Source organism: Crinia signifera, chromosome 5, assembly GCF_055691185.1.
Source record: "Crinia signifera chromosome 5, ASM5569118v1, whole genome shotgun sequence".
In the NCBI taxonomy this organism is placed as follows: Eukaryota; Metazoa; Chordata; class Amphibia; order Anura; family Myobatrachidae; genus Crinia; species Crinia signifera.
The window spans coordinates 78355031-78377993 of record NC_139221.1 but is presented as its reverse complement, the minus strand read 5'-3'; the positions used below and the strand labels follow the sequence as shown (position 1 = coordinate 78377993).

Genomic DNA, 22963 nt, shown 5'->3' with positions numbered 1-22963 from the left:
TGCTCTCTGCCCAGCTGTCAATGACTGTCACCCCGGCAGCCCCCCCCCCTTTTATCATGTCGTGCCGGCGCCCGGCGTGCTCCCCAACGTCACGCACAACAACAGCACGCACAATATTTTAAATGTCCACTCGGATAGAGAGGACACCAGGAGGGGAGTGGGAGTGTGCTCTGCGCTCTGCTCCTCTCCCTATAGAAGCAGCTGCACTGCTCTCCATCTCTCCCTGCAGCAGCAGCAAAGGCTCATATAAAAATTTACAGTCAGTGGCACTTTTGGGGGCATTGCTTAAGGGACGCTACAAGTGGCGGTATGTGGGGGCATTATGCATTATGTGTGGCTTAATGTGTAAGAGGCATTACGGTGTGCAGCATCATGTGTAAGCGGCACTATGTGTGCTACATCACGTGTAAGGGACATTATGTGTGCAGCATCATGTGTAATGGGTACTATGGTGTGCGGCATCATGTGTAATGGGTACTATGGTGTGCGGCATCATGTGTAATGGGTACTATGGTGTGCGGCATCATGTGTAAGGGGCATTATGTGTGCAGCATCACGTGTAAGGGACATTATGTGTGCAGCATCATGTGTAATGGGTACTATGGTGTGCGGCATCATGTGTAATGGGTACTATGGTGCCATCAAGCAAGAACACCCTAGCAATGAGCACGTAGGTAAGCAGCACTTATGTGGCAAATATGTAATGGGCATTACGGTTTTTTATATAGTATGTAATGGGCATCATGATGTGTGGCACAATGTGTAATGGGCATTATGGTGTGTGGCCTTATGTGTAAGTGGCATTATGGCGTGTGGCTTTATGTGTAATGGGTATTACGGAGTTTGCTAAAATGTGTAATGGGCATTACTGTGTATGGTCTAAAGTGTAATACCACACCCCTTTTTGTGATGCCATGCCTCCTTCCCATGAGGCCACACCCCTTTTTTGTCCCGCTGCTGATATGTCTAGATCTGAGACCACCCATTACCATAATTCTAGATTCGCCTATGATTGTGACCATTAATTACAAATGTAAGTAAGTTTTATTTATATAGCACACTTTCTCCAACAGCACTGAAGGCGCTTATGGCAGGCATGCATGTGCAGCATCTGTGTCTAGCCAGTGACATCCTCAGCAAGCTGCCGGTTTCCTGGTTGCATCATCCAGTTTTTGAATCAAGTATAACACAGAACCACACACACAGCAGTACTGAATGTGTTACCTATAGCAACAAAATGAAACTAGATTACTCCACATAAGCTCAATAATGCAGTTTTCTACACAGAAACTTAAAACACAGTGCATTTCATTTTCTATGCAATCCCAATTAAATCGGGATCAAATCGCACTGTGCCGTGTACACATTTGAGTTGGACTATATAGTACAGCTCTGTACTGTATAGTCTTGCCTGCACAGTCTATTTTTTTTATTTGGTGCTGCGGGGGCCATGCATCGGGATCAAATTGGCATCGGAATCAGCGGAAAACCATTTTAATGTGGATTAGGATTTTGACTTTATAGTCAAAATGAATCGATACTTAACCCTAATCGCACCGTGCATGAGGGGCATTAGGGTGACTTACTGTATGTTGTAAGCAAATATGTATATATAGCTCTAATAGATTAATTGGAAGACACTAATACTGCTTTTACATCACAAATACTGGGTCGCACCTGGTATTTGGACACGGGTCCTTCCTGGGACCAAACTTGCATTTGCGAGATGAAGCTCCCACCAGCGACCTGGCAATAAGCCGGATTGCTGACATCACAGGGGGCGAGGCGGTCAGCGGCCACCATGGGACGGGGGAGGAGGCAATGCTTGGAGCGGACGCTGCCTCCTCCCTATAGTATAAACGGGACCCGGGATGCTTGACCCTTCTTTTAACCTGGGTCAGAATGCTGGGTTGCTGGACCCGGGTTTTTCCTTTTGTCGTTTTCACACCACTCAGGGACCCAGGTCGACCTGGCAACTACCCAGGTCGGACCTGGGATATTTGCGCAGTGTGAAAGGGGTATAATTGAAAAGTAGAGAATGCATTTTATTTGCAATCTATACAGTGCACCTTCACAAAAAAAAGCCTTTAAAAAACATCAACATTCAATCATTTGACAAAATTCGGCATTGTGCCAATGTTTGTATTAAAGAATCGGCAAAATTATGATTGGAATAATTGAGTGAGGTATTTTTAGTATATACAGTATATATATATGCATATACACATATCAGAAAGCAAAGAGAAGAGGGGCGCACACTGGTCAGTATCAACAAGTAACAACGCTTACTGCAGACAGCATTTGATCTCTTTTGCGGCACCTGTCAAGGTAGTGCCTCGTTCATGCTAGATTTGGAACTCTGCTTCTGACATGATGCATTTAGGTGTCTTCCAAACCACGCGAATATCATTTCATCGCTCAAGACTTCATCAGGGGGTATTATAGCTATATCTAAGCACAGTCGGGAACTAAGGTCAGGTGTATGATTATACAATCATAACAGAAAGGTAATGAGGATCTTCTTTTTCATATGTAGTCATCAACTGAAACAGCTAAGTAGGAGGTTTAAAACTTGGAGAGGAACAACACTTCTGCTACAAAGGTGAATTTGTGCAAGACTCACGTTTCATCTCACATGTCAACTAGAGGCCCAGTAGTTATACTGCATCAGCAAGGTCTCTCCCAAGCAAGGATTTCAAAGCACCCTGGGGTTTTGAGACATGCTGAAACTGTCAATATTGAGGATCATAGACACAGTTGTCTGCCAAGGACACTTAGGGCCTGATTCAGAGTTGATTGCAAAAAAGGTAGATTTAGGCGAGTTATTTTGTTTCTGTGCAGGTCAAATACTGGCTTTGTTATTTTTACACTGCAATTTAGATTTCAGTTTGCACACAGCTTGCCCAAATCTAATACGCCCTGCACATGTTACATTTGTCCCACCTGCAGGTGGGACAAATGTAATATAGTTTTGCCCATTTCGGAAAGAATTCTGAATCTTAGTCTATAAGATGAAGAAGACACATCTTAAAAAAAAAAAAAATCAGAAGATGTCCAGCAGTTCCATTAGTTTAGAACCAATGAGACTCTGGTACACCATAGGAGAAGTCTGGCCAGAAGTGGTCTTCATGGAAGAATTGCGGCCAAAAAGCCATACCTTTGAAGTGGAAACAAAGCCAAGCAACTCAACTATGAAAAACATACTGTAGGAACGGAGGTGCAATAAAATGGCAGCTAGTACTCTGGACTGATGAGTCAAGATGTGAAATATTTGACTTTAACAGAAGACAGTTTGCTTGCCCAAGGGCTGGAGGGGGGGTTGATAATAAGTGTCTACAGGCGTGGTGAGGTTCCTTTCAAATTTGGGGCTGTATTTTAGCAAATAGAGTTGGGGATTTGGTCAGAATTAATGGTGTCCTCAATGTTGGAATATCCATGCAGGTACTTATCCACCGTCAGGGAGGCTTCGGATTGGCTTCACATTTCTTTTGCAGCAGGACAACCACCCCAAGCATACAGCCAATGTCATTAAGAACTATCTTCAGTATAAACAAGAAAAAGGAGTCCTAGAAGTGATGATATGGCACACAAAGGTCATCTCACCATCATCGAGTATAAGAATTGATGCTCTTTAGAAGTTGTGGTCAGGCTAAATATTGATTTGATTTAGGTTTCTCTTCTGTTCATTTTGTTACTGAACAAATATAACATTAACACTTTTATTTTTTAAGACATTTTTACGTTTCAGCAATTTTTCATCACCTGTCTAAAACTATTGCACAGTAATGTAGATATGTATATTATAGGGGTATAGCTCATTGGGTCGAACAACTTTAGGTCGACATGCATTGGATTTACCACTGAAGGTAGACAAGCCTAAGTTGACATGGGTAAGGTCGACACCAACCATTAGGTTGACTATGGGAAGGTCGGCATGAGTTTTTATGGGGTTTTTTTGTCCTTGCATGGCTTACTGTACTCGCCATGCTTCGGGCACGGCGCCTCCCTATGCTTGGCACAATATTTTATTCTCCCACCACGCCGTAGTGGATGGTAGGGCATGAAATATCGCCTGTCGGCACACGTTGGCTCAAAACAAAAAAAATGAAAAACTCATGTCGACCTTTTGACTGTCGACCTAATGCTTGTGTCGACCTTCGGACTGTGTCGATCTTACCTATGACGACCTATTACCAGGGTCGACCGAATGACCATATCCTTCAAATAGACATTGTGAAAAAAAGAAAGTACAGCCGATTTCTAAAATGTGTGGGTTTTTTTGTTTAAACATTTGTACGTAATTAAATATCATCCAGTCATTGTCGAGAAAGAAAATGTTAGAAATCGAATCATACAGGAGCCATGCATGCATTCAGAGGGGCCATTTATCATTCAATATTTGTGGCTAAATCCCTGAAAACACCCATTTTCGGGGGTTAGCTGCAAATAGTAAGTATCAACCCCCATGTATGTAGGAGGGACCACAGCAGAAACCTGCGATCCCTGCTGCAGTCCCTGCTGTACCGCCGCCGGCCGCCTCCTCCATAGGTTTATATAGGGGATGCGAAGCTGCCTGATCTCATTCTCATTCTGAGATGGCGGTAGCCCATTGTAGCCCGGCGCCTGGCTCAGCACACGGCAGGGACGAGCTCCTTTTGGAGCCCTGTAAGTGCGTGTCAGGGATGGTAAATCCCGCAGTTAGGATCGGTAATATTCCGCCTAGATCGCATTGTAAATGCGATCCATGATAAATGGGAACCTTAAACCTTTTCTGCTTTGATAAAATCAAAGGTAAAATGCTGCATGTGCTGCTACTCCCATGCAGACCAGTTACCTGCCATGAAGAAGTGCTACCACCTCTGCATCTTAGCAGAAGCTCTGACTCTTCAGCCTGGTACATTCAGGTTTCATTTGACACTGTGACAAGTGGAAATTACTTCTACATATGTCTCAGAAAGTAATTTGTTCCTCATCAGTCTTGGAATGGGTACAAAGCCATTTTACAAACAATATGAAGTCCATCATGCTACACACATGTGGTAAATTATTTAGATGTGGAAATACTGGACAACTGCCTAAATCCTCAAATACATATAAAAGATTGAAAAAAAACTTCTACAGAAAATTCTTCTGCTTAATCAAGGAGAGTTCTTACTATTAACATAAGGTTTCCTTATATTGACGATTTCATGTTGAATAAAATAGTTCATTATGAGTTGGAACATGAGATTAGCTTTATAAAAGTTTAGGACATGGTAAGGACAAGAATACGGTGAGTAATTAGTTATCCATATGAAAAGATATATATGCAGTTGCTTTATGAGAGGAGTCGATGGTGTTCAGGTTCTAATTAGAGCCCCCTCCTTTCCGGTTGTGCAGAAGAGTCTGGCATTTTACCAAAGTCTACTGTGCATGTACAGGTCTCCAAGAACATGGCGCCTGCACTGCATTCCAAGGGACATCTCTATTGCACATGTGCGAATCGCCTGAATATGGCCGCAGCTGCCATTTTCACAGTGATTTTTGCAGCTGTGAAGCCAGTGTTCGACTGAGGGATTATAATTAAATGGGTGCAGGATGTGCGGGGTGTGTGACCCCTCAAGGGGCTCCTGTGCACCACACACCTTGCACCCATTATAGATAGGCCATTGATGTCATGAACACATCTACAAACAATTAACTGAATACTATGGGGTGTATTCAATGCTGCTTGCTCGCTGTCACAGCTCACAGGGTCAGTATTCAACTGACCCCCCTGCATATGCTGAAAATGGTGCGAGGGGGAATTGGCGTATGCGGCCGCTAAAACAGCAGCCGCATTAGCCACGAGCCTCGCTGTTTGGGGGAATCCTCGCCGTCCTGTAACATGGAGAATTCCCCTAGAATGTAGAACAGGGTGAGCGGTCCGCGTGGGGGTTAAACAGCAAGGATCGGTTGTTTTCTGCGATCCCCACCGTTTAACTCCCTCGCCAGCCGCATTGAATACGGGCCTATACATTCCTGGTTGGTTACCTTTATCTTTCTGCTGCAGTATATTTGTATACTAGATGAATATTTGAGGTAGGTGGTTTGAATGTAGATAAGGTGGTTTGAACTTTAAATGAACCCCTGTAGGTGAAGAAAAGTACTCTGCATTTTAAATACTTTTTTATTTTTACTGCATACAGAAATGCATACAGAAATGTTCAGAAACGACGTAGGAAAAGGCAGCAGTAAATACCCAGTAGTTGCCAAATCTCCCTGATGGCATCGTTTCAGCTTTTAATGATAAGTCACAAAGGGACTAACATTTTTTTCTTCTGTGTTCATTATCATTTCAATATTTGTTCCTGTTGTATGGCAATATTATATTATGATAATGTCCAGTTCGGTTACCCTACTTACCCACTTAAATTGAACTTGGTAGAAATGTTATGTTCTAGCTGACAAAAGGAAGGCCAGTATTATGTTTCTATAAAACCCTTATGCAGTCTAAATTGTCAATAAAGATCAGGCACATTTTATTTATTTAATAACCGATAAACATTTTCAAATTAGACCTTGCTTCAGTGGAGCTTGCAATCTGTATTCCCCATAACATGGACTATCAAACGAGGGGAATAATTCAGGTTGGCTCGCAAAAGCTTAATCTTTCTCTCTAATGGGCAAAACCATGTGCACTGCAGGTGGGGCAGATGTAACATGTGCAGCGAGAGTTACATTTAGGGTGCGGTGTGTTCAAATGAAAATCTAAATTGCCGTATAAAAATAAAGCAGCCAGTATTTACCCTGCACAGCAACAAAATAACTCACCCAAATGTAACTCTCTCGCACGCAATACCTTGGCCGCTGTCTGTCGGGATCTGCCAAAACCTACGTGCAACTCTTGCGATCGCTGGCTCTGATCCGCTGATGTGAGCAGGACCATTCATTGGACTGGAATCAGAGGTTAGGAACATACGATTTGGGCATATTTTTTTACCCGATTTATCGGATTAAAAGTGCCCGAATCATATTAGCATATGGGTACCATTAGCATAAAGCTAGGTCAATTCCTTACAGCACATTAACTATTATTGGGGTGGGCAGTAATACCCCTTTCACATTAAACCCGGGTCTCCCATTATACAGAGGGTGACCCGGGTTTAACTTTTCTTATAACCCAGGTCGAAGTGCCGGTTTGGTCAACCCTGGTTATAAAAGCTGTGGTGCTTTTACACTGCACCTCAACCTGGGTCCATGTGCCACCAACCCGGCAATAACCTGGGACCGAGGTGCAGTGTGAAAGGGGTAGAAATAAAACAAAAAATACGTGGATGGAAAGAGTGTGGATAAACTTATTTCCCACTGTGTCCAGAATGGGAATTGTGAGGGGCATGTACAACGGTTGCAATTAACCCAGTTACATTATCACTAGTCAAATATAATGAAACACTTTCACAAGAAGTCCAATTGCTAGATGGTGTACTTTTATTAAACAGCTGGAAATCTAGTTGATGTACAGTACAACCACATAATAAGTCTCTGGTCTTCAGATGGGCTCGCTTTTTATATAGAACTATTCCACTCTAGATTGCATGCATAAATCCCTTTTCAAGAAGAAATAGAACAAAGTATTTTTTCCCCTGAACTGGTTATTTTTCTTTAGTGCCTAATAAAATACTTTAGGTCTTATTGTTGCTAATCGAAAATACATTTCTGATGAAGTAATGCTATTTGAATCCCCTCAGATTTAGCTCTCAGAGTATTGTTTTAGCAATTCCATAAGAAAATAATCACCTGAAGGCAGAGCTTGAATGTTAAATACTGGAAACTGATTATTTATTGGAACCAAACCCACCTTCTGCTTTTTAACTTTGGAAGGATTATAAACATAACTCATTTCATAGATCATATCAAGATGTATCATACATGCTACACCTGTATAGGCTTAACTCCTCATATATGACTTTATATTACAACCTGATTAAAGGTCTTATTTAAAGACCCTTTCAGACAATGGTGGATCATCATCTATGGCAAAATGTTACCCTCACTTGGCTCATATGTTACTGGTTCGTTTTTGTCCCTGACTACACAAATGCAAGACCAAGATCCGCACACAGGGTTGCAGGCTCTGGTATTCTGAACCAAGATGACGAACACACTGGCTGCCATCAGGAATTATGCCGCACCTTGCAATTTGTGCTTAAAAATGTCCCCCAGAAATATCTAAACTATTGGCATGATTTTGATAATACCAGGGCAGTTCTATGGGCTTACAGTTCACGCAAGACATATCCTTAAATAAAGCCTGATAAATATATACAGTATGGGTCTAATGTCTCTGTGATTCATAATATCTGAAATGACCATACATTCAAGACAGTTATTAATAGTAGCAACTGTGTTGGAACCCTGGACCTAAATTAGCCACTCAAGCATAGGGGGCAGATGAGAGCTAAAGTACCAACCTGCTACTGTCACTTTTCAAACACAGCCTACACCATGGCAGTTAGGAGCAGATCGGCTGGTACTTTATCTCTGTCTCTGCTGTATCACTATTAACTATTAGTACATCTGCCCTTGTGACTCAAAAAGTATGAGATTTTGGTACTTGTGTATTTGCAGGGCACCCAATTTACATACGTATGGCACCGTAGGAAAATCGCATCACATGCAATTTTGTGGTGCAATCCGATGCGATTTTCCTTAGTTAATTTTCAGTGCACCCCTGCCCGTGGATCGCATCGCATGCCATTTGCGGGGCGATTTTTCATTGTATAAGCACCCATGCGATGAGATGTGATGGTACTTCATTTTAAAAGCACCCATGCACAACCCCACTATCCACGTCACCCCGAAGCATGGCGAGCGCAGCGAGCCCCATGAGGGGACGCGGTTACGCGTCCTCCCGACCTTTTCATACCCCCCCCCTATCCACGTTGGATAGTGGGGGTGCGCTAAATGTATACTTGGGGTGATGTGCTAAATCGCATGCGATTTTGCGTGCGATGTGATCACATACGATTTTGCATGCGATGCGATCTGCGGGAAGGGTGCAGTGAATAAATTAACTAGTAAGATCGCATGGCACGGAAACCGCGTGCGATTTCACTATGCAGAATAGCCCACTAAGCAAATAGCTTAGTGGGCGCCCTGCAAATACACAAGTACCAAGATTTTTAATGACTATTATTATAAGTAATATCATATTGATATACAAATGTATCGAATGTTATGCCGTGGCGGATGCCAGAATGGAAATGTAAAGAGTGCAAGAGTGCATGGTGGAGCACTGATCGGCTATACTTGCTGCCCTCATTTTGGGAATTAGCAAACAGCCGGTTGCTTACCATTTTGCGCTAAACAAACATTTTCTTAGCAGCCTGCGTTATCGCTTGATTGATTGTATCCCACCTTCGTGTGATCAAACTTCTTTGTGAGAAACCCAGTGGATTGCTCAGCTTGACACTGTGTACCCCAGAGGGATTAATGAAAAGATTTCTTATGCATCTTTTCTCAAATTGTGTTTAATATAGTCAACCTATATAGTCAGTTCCTATTTCTCTTAATCATGGCCAGGCACTTGGCTATATATGCTATAGCTGTTTATACTTTGCCTGTTGTTTACTTATTAGAATTTTTTTCTATGGCATAGTATCATTGTTGTTCTGGTTGTGGTGCATGATTGACAGAGTGAACCGGTAGAGCCCCGTACATGATGATGTCATCAATAGCTGCTGCCGGACAGATGAGTCAGCAGTCCTGTTGCAGCTCCTGGCGTTCACGCATTGTCTGCTTTGGCATTAAGGTATGTTTCTTTCATAACTTGAAAACAGTTACAATATAACTGAAATGTTGTTATAAGTAATTTTGGAGTTACATGATTTTAGACCTGAGTGTCGCACCTTCGCTATATAAATAACTCTTCCTGTGAGGGCACCGGGCACATTGAAAGCCAACACAAAGTGTCATTAGGAAACAACAGTGCTAATGCACATGTCAGATCAACTAATACAAGGGGTTGCACCACCCATTGATTTTAATTTACTGTACTTTTGTGTTACCAACTATATTTTGGCAACTGGTAGAGCGGTTCAGTAACTTATACATTGCCGGAATTCGGGATGCAGTTAAAATCCCGGCGGTCGGGATCCCGGCGTTCAGAATCCCGACGCCGGAATCCCGACCGCCGAAATGCCGACACCCCTGGAGGGAGAATAAATTAGTGTGCCGAGCGTAGCGAGGCACCGGGCCCGCTGCGTGGCGAGCGCAGCGAGCCCGCAAGGGAGGGCGATCCACGTCCCCCCCCTTGTCGGCATTTCGGCTGTCGGGATTCCGGCGTCGGGATTCTGAACGCCGGGATCCCGACCGCCGGGATTCAATACTGAATCCCCGGAATTCATTATCATATGAAAACAGCACCCAATGTAATAGGATTAAAGCAGGGAGGGGGAACCTATGGCCCTCCAGCTGTTGCTGAACTACACATCCCAGCATGCACTGCTACAGTTTTGCTATTTTCCCATGCTAAAACTGTAGCAAAGAATTCTGGGATGTGTACTTCAACAACAGCTGCAGGGCTGAAGGTTCCCCATCCCAGGATTAAAGGAACCGCTGCCAGGTTTTTCTCCACCAGTCAGTTGCTCAGCTCCTTTATAGAGGACCAAAATAGGCTTCTATTGAGGAGTTATTTTGACAAATCCATGAAAATAGTAAATCAATAGTTGGGAATGAATGGTACATTTAAACACTGATGTAAAAAAGACTTTAACAGTCAAAATGTTGCCAATGAGAACAGGGCAGCATTATTTTGAAACCGACACAAATGATTTGCGCTAAACTTATGCTTTACCACAGTGGTTCCCAAACTGTGTGCCGTGGCACCCTGGGGTGCCTTGGAGGATTTACAGGGGTGCCCTAGATTGGTGGTCCATGACCCATTAAAATTATTTTTTGACCAATGTATTCAGCAAATTGTGGACAAACAGAAGTAAATTCTGTCCCCCATCACATAACTGACACTAAGGATTAGATATAAACACAATTTACTTACTTTAATATTAATTCTTATCTTCTCAATTAGAAACGTTTGTGCTAGGGGTGCCGTGAAAAATATTCTGATACTTAGGGGTGCCGTGATTGAAAAAAGTTTGGGAACCACTGCTTTACCATCATGTTTGAAGCTGTAAAGCGGACACTATTAAGATGATTGAAATCACAGCATTAAGTCAAGATACATAGTACGACCTAACATTGTCCTTGATGTCATTGCCGACATTTCATTGTATACAATACATACTGAACCGCTGTGAACACTGTTAACTGAAGCCATCAGTGCAAACCAGAGGCAGGGATTGAGTCACACTACTGCAAAACACAGAGGAAAAGGAAGCAGTAATCCCTAATGTAAGAGCATCCATTTATCAGTTAACAAGTGCGCAGTTTCAGAACTTAATGTTGTTTATATATAGCGTTCCTATAAGGGTCCTGTAAGAGACTACAAATTTATACCCTCATATGTCGGTTCATGTGAGAGAATGCAAAAATACCGTTAAATCTATTCTCTGCACCCCACTGTATAAAATAGGTGATTATATATCATATATTTAGATTTTTTTCTACATTTTAGGAAGATGTTATAGTAACATTTTTCAGTGGTAGTAAGTAATGAGTAAGACATAAGTAGTAGCTTAGAGGAAGAAGGTCTTGTCCAGATCCTGTAGCAGAAGCCATTTTGTTAGAGGATGCACACCAGGAAATAAAAATTCCTGACCAATAACACTGAATCCTGTCCCCATAGTCTCTGGGGTTTAGCATACTACAGATGGAGCCTTTGTTATCGGCTTTGCTGGCACACCAGATGCCCGTATCTGGCGGCAGGTGCACCAGCACACGTGGACGCGTGAGCTTCTCGTACGCTCATGGCCGGGAATGGGGCCCCCTGAGCATCTCCGATGCACGTGTACCACATTCCACAGTGTGGGGTGGTGGCTGCTGCACCGGTAGCAGGCTCCATGAGCCTGGCACCATCAGTAGGTTGACCATGAACAGGTCAATCATGACGAGATTGACCGAAAAAGGTCGAAGGACACAAGGTCAACAGACATAAGGTTGACATATGGTGAGAATTTGTTTTGTGTTAAGTTGTAGATCTCTTTACATGGACTCAGTGTACTGCTTCACTCACTATGCTTCGAGCAGGGCGCCTCACTCCATACTTTACTGTTCCCAATTGGTAGCCACGTGGATGATTGAGAAAAAGTTCCAAAATAGAAAACTGTTAAAAAAAACTCAAGTCGACATTTTCATGCGTTGACCATTGTCATATGGACATTTCACCATGGCGACAATATGAATGGTGACCGATTGACTGCCGCCTTATCACCCAGATACCTATTTTATAGGTAGTCAGATTTCTTACAGGGCTGTTGGGTTCTGTTACCTGGGGGTTGTCGTACAGGTTATTAATTTTAAAGACCTGACAATGACGTGACCATTTTGCATGTACGGCAAAACGTTCATTCAGTGTAAAAGAGATCTCACCGACATTCTGTATTTTTAAATTGACTGCAATCTCTGGAGGTGTGCTATGTGGGGAATCTGCGACGTCACATTTCTTCTTTAACCATACATACATGTCCTCTTCACTGGTTCACAGACATTATCTTATATGCAGCTACATCTGTCACTACATTTTACACATGCAGCCTGAAGCGGTCACATTTTTATCTGATACAACCAAGCTGTCCATTTTTTCCTGCAGGCCTATTTTCCGCCTCGGTGAGCTGCATAGGAGATCTATGGATGCAAGCAACTGCAAGCTTAACGTGCCCAGCTAACAATCCAGAAATCATCAATTTAGGGAACAGCGTTTCTCCTCCCCTCAATTACTCTGAATGTAGAACAGTATCAACACTTGATACTGAACCATCTACAGGGAAATATCGTCTTTCCTGAATTTTCAATAAGATGTAATCCCTAAGAAGGAAAGGATTTCTAAGGTGAGGGCCCAGATCAATTTCGAACAAAAATTGTATATGGTAGAACTGTACAGTGAATCTTCAAGGGCTTAATTAAAACAACCAATACATTGCTACTTGGCTCATGAAGGAACACCAGAGAGTGTGTGGGTTACGACAAGCTAAGACTTCACATCGGGAGTGCAGCCACCAGAGGCACAGCCAGACTGACCTACAGTGACAGAGAAATAGGAGGAAAAACCGCTATGAAAACAATGTAATGATATTATTTTCATATTCTGCAGATATGCCTTTGGAAAAAAAAAAACATGAACTTCAATGAAATTCCCATATTTCACAGAGGATTTGACCTTTACTATGTTGTGGTAAAATTAAACTTGGAAAGTGATGACTATGTGTCCCTTTAAATGTCAAATGTGGATGTTACTTTTTTTTTATTGCAATAGAATCTGTAGTGCTCTCTACAAGATTAAGTTGTCAAAGGAAATGATCTGTGTATCTGTGCGAATTTCATCTTGTTGCACGGACTATTGCAATATGCTATATGTAATATTTATAGCAGCAGTACATGTAAGTGGTGATTTTACTCTTTCCTCTAAGCAAGCAGAGTAATGCAGAGACTCCCCAGGCACAATACTGCTTCCAATTTACTTTCGTTCAGGCTCTTCATTTTATGGGGTACTGAAAATTACAAAATAATAAATTAAGCCCTTTCTATTCTTCAGGTCAAAACTCATTAAATGAAGGACCCGTGAAACAAAGGCAGACAATTATCAGCCCACATACTGTGGGGTCTACAAGTCAATTCTGCAGGGTGGGTGATACTTGTCTAACAAGATTGACACATGTATGTGGATTAGAAGAATTTTTTATTTTTTTATTTAACAGATATCCTGACCTTAACATTTAATTCACTGTCCAATACAGGCTTAGGTTCTTTGCAGTGGGACAGTGATCATATTGTAGGCACATTGGTCAACAGCTTGTCATAAACAGCACAATACTTGGGGAAAAGTCACATAGTAATATGTAATACATAAAACACATTGCACAAGATCAGATAAATTAATCTGCAGTGAAACTCAGTGTAAATACAGTTATGCTGCAGAAATGGCCATTTCACTGAGTTTCGAAGCCCCAGCAACGAAATCATCTAGTTCTGCTTTTGTTTAGTCTTTTTCCACTTTTGGCATGAGTTTAGGTTTTGCTGAGTTCATGGCTTATTGATATAATTGGGACAATGGCAGTCATTAAATTCTACTGCGTGGTCGGGTAGGACTGTGAACAGTTAGGGTCAAATTCAAATCGCAATGTGTACCTCGGAAGTAAGGTAGAGCTACATTGCTTATTTTCCTACACAATAAGCCATGTTTGGGTCACAGTGTACTTCCATTACAAGAATTTCAACATCATGGGTGAGATGTGATAGGGAGTAATTTTTTAGAACAAGGGGTTCTCCCATATTTAAGAAACCAGCCCGGGCTCTTAGACTGGTTCTAGTTCTAAAAATATGGGGGTCAAAAAATTAGGGGTCCTAATATTTTTGAACCCGTACTGGTACAGCATCCAGTAGGGTAATGCCACAGCCAGGGGAAACTTTTAATGACGGCCCCCTAGGCTTCACTCATCCAGGGCTGAGGTTGCTGTCCCCGGTACCCCTGGGCTGTAGATGCTAGGCTGAATTTTTTTGTTCAAAAAAACAAAAACTTAAAACTAACTATATCAAACTACTCTACTACTCTCTTATCTAAATGGTGGGACGATATACCGTCTAGCAAAATTGTCTCAGAAAAAATCTTAGAAAATTATTGTTTATATGCCAAATACCTAGGCTCAGCTTATCTACAAGAAACTCACTTAAAGTTTCTCCATGGAGCCTTTATATCCCCTGCCCAACGAAAGTATATGATTCCAAATGATGCAATAAATGCTCTATGGCAAATGCTAAATTCCTACACTGTTTTGGGGAATGCTACAAAGTACGTAAACTTTGGAACAAGGTTATTTGGTATACAGTACTAAAAGCATTCTTAACATCTCAATGCCTGTTTTAGATAACCAGGTTTCATCTTATATACCTTTATTAGTAATTATATTAACTATGACAAAAAATGTGATTTTATGTCATTGTACCTCAACGTTAGGACCCACTATTCAAGAACTTAAATTGAAGTTATTAAGCCTCCTATATTATGACCTAAGAGCTATCATTAACCAAGACTCTCTACAACCCCGCTCTTTTCACAACAAATGGGATCCCTTTATTCAATCCTTGGACGACAGCTCAAGATAAATAATTTTAAGCTATTTTGAAAATCGTCACTGGTCCAAGGTTAGCCCTTACATAGCAGCGCAGCATCTATCAAACCCTATTACCTAGGGACATAGGACATACAGTATGGGACTTTAATGTAGCAGAGTCACACCGACAACTCCTATACTATAAAGTGAAATCTGGTCTTAAAATTTATTATATCCTCATTATAATGATATATACTGCCAAAATTCCTCTTGCCGACTGTATACCCATCCACTCCCTCCCCCCCCACCATCACCCTTATCCCCCCCCCCCCCTCTAATTTGTATTACTCCTCAATATGACTATTGTATTGAGCTTAATGTAGACTTAATTTGTGTTATCAATAGGTACTTGTTAGGTTTATTCAAGGATAATTTAATAATTGTTATACTCTTCTCATCTCAGCAGACCAAATTGTTTGATTGATATGTAATTGATTATTATGTATCTTATTGGTCATTTAAATGCTTTGCAATACTTAAAAGCCCAAATAAAAAGTATATTAAAAAATAAAAAAAACCTTCAGTTGTGCAGTAGAACAGCAAGTCCCCGTCACCCACTAACATTATTATATATGGAGTGCATTAATGTGTTATATATAGACAGCGTCATCATTATATGCTTTATTACACATATATAACTATATACTGCAACAATGCATACTTGCTAGATTTTACTGCATGAACAATCAGTATTTATAAATTTAATTGATAAAGGAGCCCATTCCATGCAGCATAGTGACAATGTTGTCTGCAGGCTATGGCCTCTTTAATGGTTGTTCAAGACTCTGTGGTGGTTGACCACAACTCCTGTTGTGACTAGCCACACCCCTAAACCATGGACCCTTCCACTGCATTTCCCTGATGCCCCAATCTGACACTGTGGAACAGTACAGTGTTTAATATGTAGCTCAAATGTATAAAATAAAACATGACAACTACTGAACCTATCACTTCCCATTAATCCACATAGAAATGCAAAAAATAAACAAAACAAAATACTGATAACATTAAAACAAATAATATGTAAATCCCAATTATCTAGTGTGAATTGACTTAATTAATTTGCATCAGCAATGCAAATTAAATGTGCATTGTACTTAGTGCTTTAAAGGAGGCGTATATCACTTACTAGGATATGTAACCCTCAACCCAGTCATTCTTAACCTACGCTAGGCATGATAACAATACTGTATAGGTATATGTTTAATGAGACATTTTGTATAAAAGGGTTAGAATGACTCTTAAACGTTGAAGCTCTAGTTTAGGTCATGATACGGCCTCAGGGGTCTAAAATAATAAGACGCATATTTTGGTTATCAGCTAATGACCTGAACTCTGTTATATTCTACATAAATGTAATAATACATTAAAAAGTTACTAACTTTTTGTTTAAAAAAGTGGAATGCACATGGCCATGGGTGTGACCATGTCCACTGCAGATAGCCTAGACCAGGGGTCCTCAAACTATTTTGCTCTGGGACCCCATCAGACAATAGAAATAATCACGGGACCCCAGGAAGTTACTGCAGAAGGTCATCACATCACATGTGTAGTCAGCAGACAGCACATACATGGCAGCAATGTGGAGGCACAGTATGATGGGAGGAGTCTGATATACCATAACCCATCATATCACACGTGTAGTCAGCAGACAGCACACACATTGCAGCCTATAACCCTAACTATATAACACTCATGCACCCCACAGCCTATAACCCTAGCCATACACACCCACTCAACCCTATAACCCTAACCATACACACCCACTCACCCTATAACCCTAACCATACACACCCACTCACCCTATAACCCTAGCCATACACACCCACTCACCCTATAACCCTAGCCATACACACCCACTCAACCCTATAACCCTAACCATACACACCCACTCACCCTATAACCCTAACCATACACACCCACTCACCCTAATTTTATACATGACATTTGTATGGTGTATGTGAGTGTGACATATAACCTTCACCATAAACACCCACACACGTTGCAGCCTATAACCCTAACTATATAACACTCATGCACCCCACAGCCTATAACCCTAGCCATACACACCCACTCACCCTATAACCCTAACCATACACACCCACTCACCCACCCTATAACCCTAACCATACACACCCACTCACCCTATAACCCTAGCCATACACACCCACTCACCCTATAACCCTAGCCATACACACCCACTCACCCTATAACCCTAGCCATACACACCCACTCACCCTATAACCCTAGCCATACACACTCACTCACCCTATAAACCTAACCAAACACACCCACCATGCAGTTTATTATTCTAACATACACAGCCAGAAAATGTGGAAATCATTTACTACAGTCCGGTCACAAAGCACTATTTCTGGACACCTGGCCTATTATCACAGTCTGTAGCTCCAGAACCAGTATGATAAAAATCCTGTGCAAAAAAAGGATGACTGTTTTCTTCCCCATTTCTGTCTGTATCCCCATCTCCTGTTGTATATTAATTCCTCAAAATTTAAATACAGAAAAAGAATTTCCATTTTGAAACACTACTGCGCTCATCTGTCTATTGGTGCTAATTGGTATCACATTTCTTCCTATCTACCATATACATCGTAGGATATATTAGCCTTCTGTATTCTTCTGGGTTATCCCTGTGTAGTTATTGTGTGCTTTGTACCAGACCCTAACTATTGTGTGCCCCCATCCTTGTAAAGTGCTGCGCTACAAAAAAACACATGTCTAAAAATCTAATTTCACACTTAGAAGAGAATATATACACAGATTTATATAATGAAAGAATAGCTACCTCATCAGATTGAGATGGACTGATCCTGGGCATTGGTGAAACTTGTGGAGTTTTCAGTTGTGTTGTGCTATTTTCAGATGCAAGTTCTCTGTGGATTGTTTGAATGTGGTTTTGAAGTTCATTTTCAGATTCAAATTTTACATTGCAACTAGAGCATCGTGTCTTCAACATGGAGGTCTTATTTTTACCATCTATACAGGGTAGGTTATCAGTTTGACCTATGGTAGATCTATTAGTGCTTAAAACCATATTAGCAGTTGGACTGGCACTTTTGCTAAGATTAACGCAAGAAGCGCACAGACCATAGGGCAAACCATTAATATCAAGTTTCACCAGGTCCTGCTTGGATCTAAACTCTTTCAGACAAGAAGCACACTTGAACAGCTTCTGCAAGTTCTGTACACGGCCAGTGGACTGAATTGCAGATCCATTTCCAGTCTTCTGCATGTGAAATGTGCCATGGATCTTAAGCTCTAGAGTTGAGGTCACCGTCTGCATGCATACAACACAGCGAAACCCTGTCAATGAGTTCCTCAGATCTGGATGCATCTGACAGTGTTCTAAGAAGTCCTCCTCACTGTGTAGAGGTAGTTTACAAATTCTGCAGCTCCCAGTGTCCAAACTCTTACTGTGTGTGACTTTGTGTTCTGTAAGAGTCAACAAGGATGGAAAGCGTTCTCCGCATATAGGACACATATAATGCTTCACTGGCCCCAAATGTGTCTGCATGTGCTCTCTTAGACCACTTTCGGAAAAAAAGGTACGTGAGCAAACATTGCACTTATAATTTCCCTTAATCAACTCTGCTTTTTTCTTGACAATTGCGCTTTCGCCAGGCCTGATGTTGTGATCTCTGAGCTGATGGTTCTGCAGAAGAGAATCCATGGTGTAGGCAGCTCCACAGATGTCGCAGCCATACATTGGTTCAGAGGTATCGATATCCTCTTCACTCCCATCGTGACTATTACGAGACTCTTGATTATTTGTCAACAAAGACTGAAGTTCAACCTCTTCTTTCTGAACTTGCTCAGGTGCACCATTGGTACCACAGTTTGGGGTTTTGGTTTCAAATACGCAGTGTTTATCCCTCAAATGCTTTTCCAATAAAATGATGGCATGGAAAGCTTTACTGCAAAATTTGCAGTTATATTTTTTGCTGTGGGTTGTAATGTGGCACTGTAGTTCTACCTCCGTCCCAAACGATTCACCGCAGAAAATGCACTTGTGGATCTTTCCCTGGTTCTCCAGGTGGTTGTGCTTCACGTGGAGCTGTAAGTCAGTTTCTGTGCGGAAGTCCCAATTACAGGAAGTGCAGCGGTATACTTTCTTTTCATTGCTGTGTTTTACGGCCAGGTGGAGCTGAATAGAAACTTTGGAGTCAAACACTTCCTGGCACAGGGTACAACGGAAGAAAACAAAAGTGTGCATGTCTAACAAGTGCTTCTGCAAATCGTCCACTGACGTAAACTGTTTGTCACAACTTTCACAAATGTAATATGTAGATGTGATCATAAAGTGAATAGTAACATGCTTCAGAAGAGATTCTTGGTTTGGGAAATCTTTGTTGCACTGAGGGCACGTCAGTTTTGGCAGAACGGTATCAAGATGAGTTTTTAAGTGAGTTTGAAAACCGTCGAGGGATGAATACTTGGCACCACATTGATTGCAGATGTACTCGCCTGCAGGTCTTGAAGGAGTGCCACCAATGGTCTGCATCATCTTTAAAGAGGATTGATCCAAAGAAACAGGAGATAAGGGACTCAGCGCTCTAGATTTCTTTCCATTGTGGATGTAGTTTAATGCCAGCGGAATATTCTTGTGATTTTCTTTAATATGCTTGTTTAATTTAAGAACACTATTGAAAATAGGAGAATTGGTACAGTATGAGCAGGAGTACACTTCAACTACAGGCTCCTTAGGGGTACCTAACACTGGAGAGCCAAAACGAGAACTGCTGAGATCACAATGAACTTGACGAATGTGCTCCTCTAATGAGGAGTCCGTGAGAAACCCCATGTAGCAGTGGGGACAAAAGAATGCATTACTGTCTTTTGCAACCGGATTTGCAAATCCATGCGAACTTCGAATGTGCTCCTGGAGCATGTTAAGGTCATTGAATATTTCTTGGCAAAAGTTGCACTGATACACCATGGCAGGCATAGTAGAAACTATTAGTGCTGGATCCTGAGCTTCATGTACCTGTTTAAGATGTTCATTTAGATTATAAAGAGAAGGTAAGACTTCTAAGCAGTACTGACAGATGTGAGCCTGTTCTGGTTTATCTAAATGCATAGTTTTAAGATGTATCTGGAGAACGGCCAGACTAGAAAATAACTGTTTGCTGCAGTAAATACAGCTGTATGTAACTTTTGCTTGTTTGCTTGACGGGGCATTGACATCGCCAGTTTGTTGAGAAGCCCTTTTCCGACCACGAGTTTTAGGTAGTGGTGGAGCAACATCTACCATTGTTGAGCTGTCCACAGAAAGGTTTGAATCAGGGGTGGTGCTAGATACTGAGGTATAGCCTACAGTAACTAAGGAGGGACTGTTACTAGGATTGCATGATTCCGGATGCTGGTGACTATCCATATGGCTGTAGAGCTCCTCGATGCTGTGAAAATTCTCAGAACAAATGCTACAAGAGTTTTTCTTCTCATTACTATGCATCTGTTCCATATGATTCAACAGGGAAGTTTCTTCAACAAAAAGTTCATGGCAATACATACATTGGATAGCAGCTCTGTCATCATTCGGAGAGCATTCAGGGTGACATTCGGCTATGTGTTTCTGAAGATCCTCAGGAAAGTCAAACCCTTCTTCACACTGGCTGCATTTCTGCGTATCCTTCATTTTCCAATCCTCCATTCTAGCTCCAGACTGTGAACAATCTTTATTTCTCTCATGAACCTGCATATGACCATGCAAAGAACTTGAGGACAGGAACCCTCGTCTACAGATGGCACATTTATATGGCTTGTTGGAGGTATGAGTCTTTAGATGAATTTTAAGATGATCACTTCTAGAAAATGCTGCATCACACTCACTGCAGTGGTATTTTTTGTCCCCTGTATGTAGTTTTATATGGCGATCTCTACTTCTTTTATGCTTAAACAGTCTACTGCAATATGTACACTTGAAAGGGAGTTTGTCACTGTGACTCTGTTCATGGTGTTTTAAATAGCTGAGGCGACTGAATGACTTGTCACAAAACTGGCAGGGATATGGCAATCCTGGAATACCCTCCTCTTCACCGAAGTCACAACTCTCTCCGTGGCTGGGGGATGCCTGGTCTTTGCTAGATGGCGATGATGCTGGCCAGGAACAAGATGGATCATCTTCTACATCTGCACCATCTGTGAAAGATGCAAAATGATGTTAGAGATTAGAGTTCAAAAACAATACATTAGAGATAGTTACAGATAGTAGACCAGGCATCCCCTACTTCAGTCATCAAGGAACACCACTAACAATGCAGGTTTTAGTGATATCCAGGCTTCAGCACAGATGGTATAATCATAATAAGTGAGGTGCTAATTAAGTCACCTGTGCTCAAGCCTGGATTTCCCTAAAACCTACACCTGTTAGTGTGCCTTGTGGACCAAGGTTGGGAATGTCTGTGGTAGACTTTTCTCAAGGTAATACAAATTATGTATGTTTAAGCTGCACTACTACCTAAGGTGCCCACTAACTTAGCCAGAGCCCCCTGGGCGTTGTTCAGGGGAGTACTTGGTTTCAGTTTGCCTCTAAAACAGGTGGGACAGTTTGGGCATGGCTGCCATTGGGCAGTATGGCTGGTGTAATGGTTAGCAATACTGCCTCACAACACTGAGGTCATAGGTTCGATTCCCACCATACAGTAGCCCTAAATGTGCAGTTTGTATATTCTCCCCTTACTTGCATGGGTTTCCTCCGGGTACTCCGGTTTCCTCCCACAATCCAAAAATATACTGGTAGGTTAATTGGCTCCCAACAAAATTATCCCTAGAATGTCTGTCTGCGCGTGTACATGTGGTAGGGAATATAGATTGTAAGCTCCAATGGGGCAGGGACTGATGTGAATGTTCAAATATTCTCTGTAAAGCGCTGCGGAATGTGTGTGCGCTTATATAAAAAAACTGTTAATAAATAAATTAAACCTTGGTGAGCTTTACCGAGTCTATGCCCAGTAGTGCCTGGAAAGAATGGGTGCATGTAGGGTTCTGTTAAAAGCAAATGTTTTTTTGGATATCCAGCAAGTTGGAGGGGGATATATTCGTAGATAGTAGTGTACTTTTAAAGAATTCTTAAGTTCTTTAGAAAAAAAAAATAGCCCTAAGCACTACACAGAACATGTATTTGACAGATCCATACCTCTGCCCCACTAGGCAAATACATTTTTTATATCTTTATTTTCCTTATTAATACAGATACAGTCTTTGTATAGATATAGCTATGCAGAATGTTCATGTCTAGGTGTAGAGAGTACACTAACACATACTGTAGAACAGTATCTAAGGTAAAAGTTCAGAATACATGAACATGTATTGTGTTCAAGTTCAAGAGGTTCCCCGCCATTTCTTCCTGCATAAACATTAGCATGCTGAACTTCCTTAGGAAAATAAGAATTGCACTTTTAAGTGACACGGACAAAGCAACATTCTGGAAACAGGAAAATTGATAAACTCTTATGGATAAAACATGAAGATTTATTACCAACACAAGGTTAAACAATAATGCGAGCTACTGTAGATGGTAACACTATGTTATATACCACATGCAGTATGTATTATAAGGATAATGCAGAGATATTATTCAGACTGGTTTTATAAGTATGCATGATTATATAATACCAAAATAAATTGTATTATTCAAGGTATTTTTAAAATGTGTTCAGCTTTTTTTTTACTCCAGGAGACTGTGCTCCAAGTTTTTT

At 41.5% G+C, this 22963-nt stretch overlaps 1 protein-coding gene across 8 annotated transcripts in view; it reads right to left on the bottom strand.

Annotated features, from left to right (window-relative positions):
- ZNF521 (zinc finger protein 521) overlaps nt 1-22963 on the bottom strand; it is a 315240-nt gene that overhangs the window by 175372 nt on the left and 116905 nt on the right. For all 8 annotated transcript variants that reach the window (XM_083187494.1, XM_083187489.1, XM_083187490.1 and 5 more), the window contains one exon: nt 18052-21404. In XM_083187494.1, the coding sequence (XP_083043620.1) occupies nt 18052-20964 (2913 nt within the window). In that variant the 5' untranslated portion in view covers nt 20965-21404. The remainder of the gene's footprint in view (nt 1-18051; nt 21405-22963) is intronic.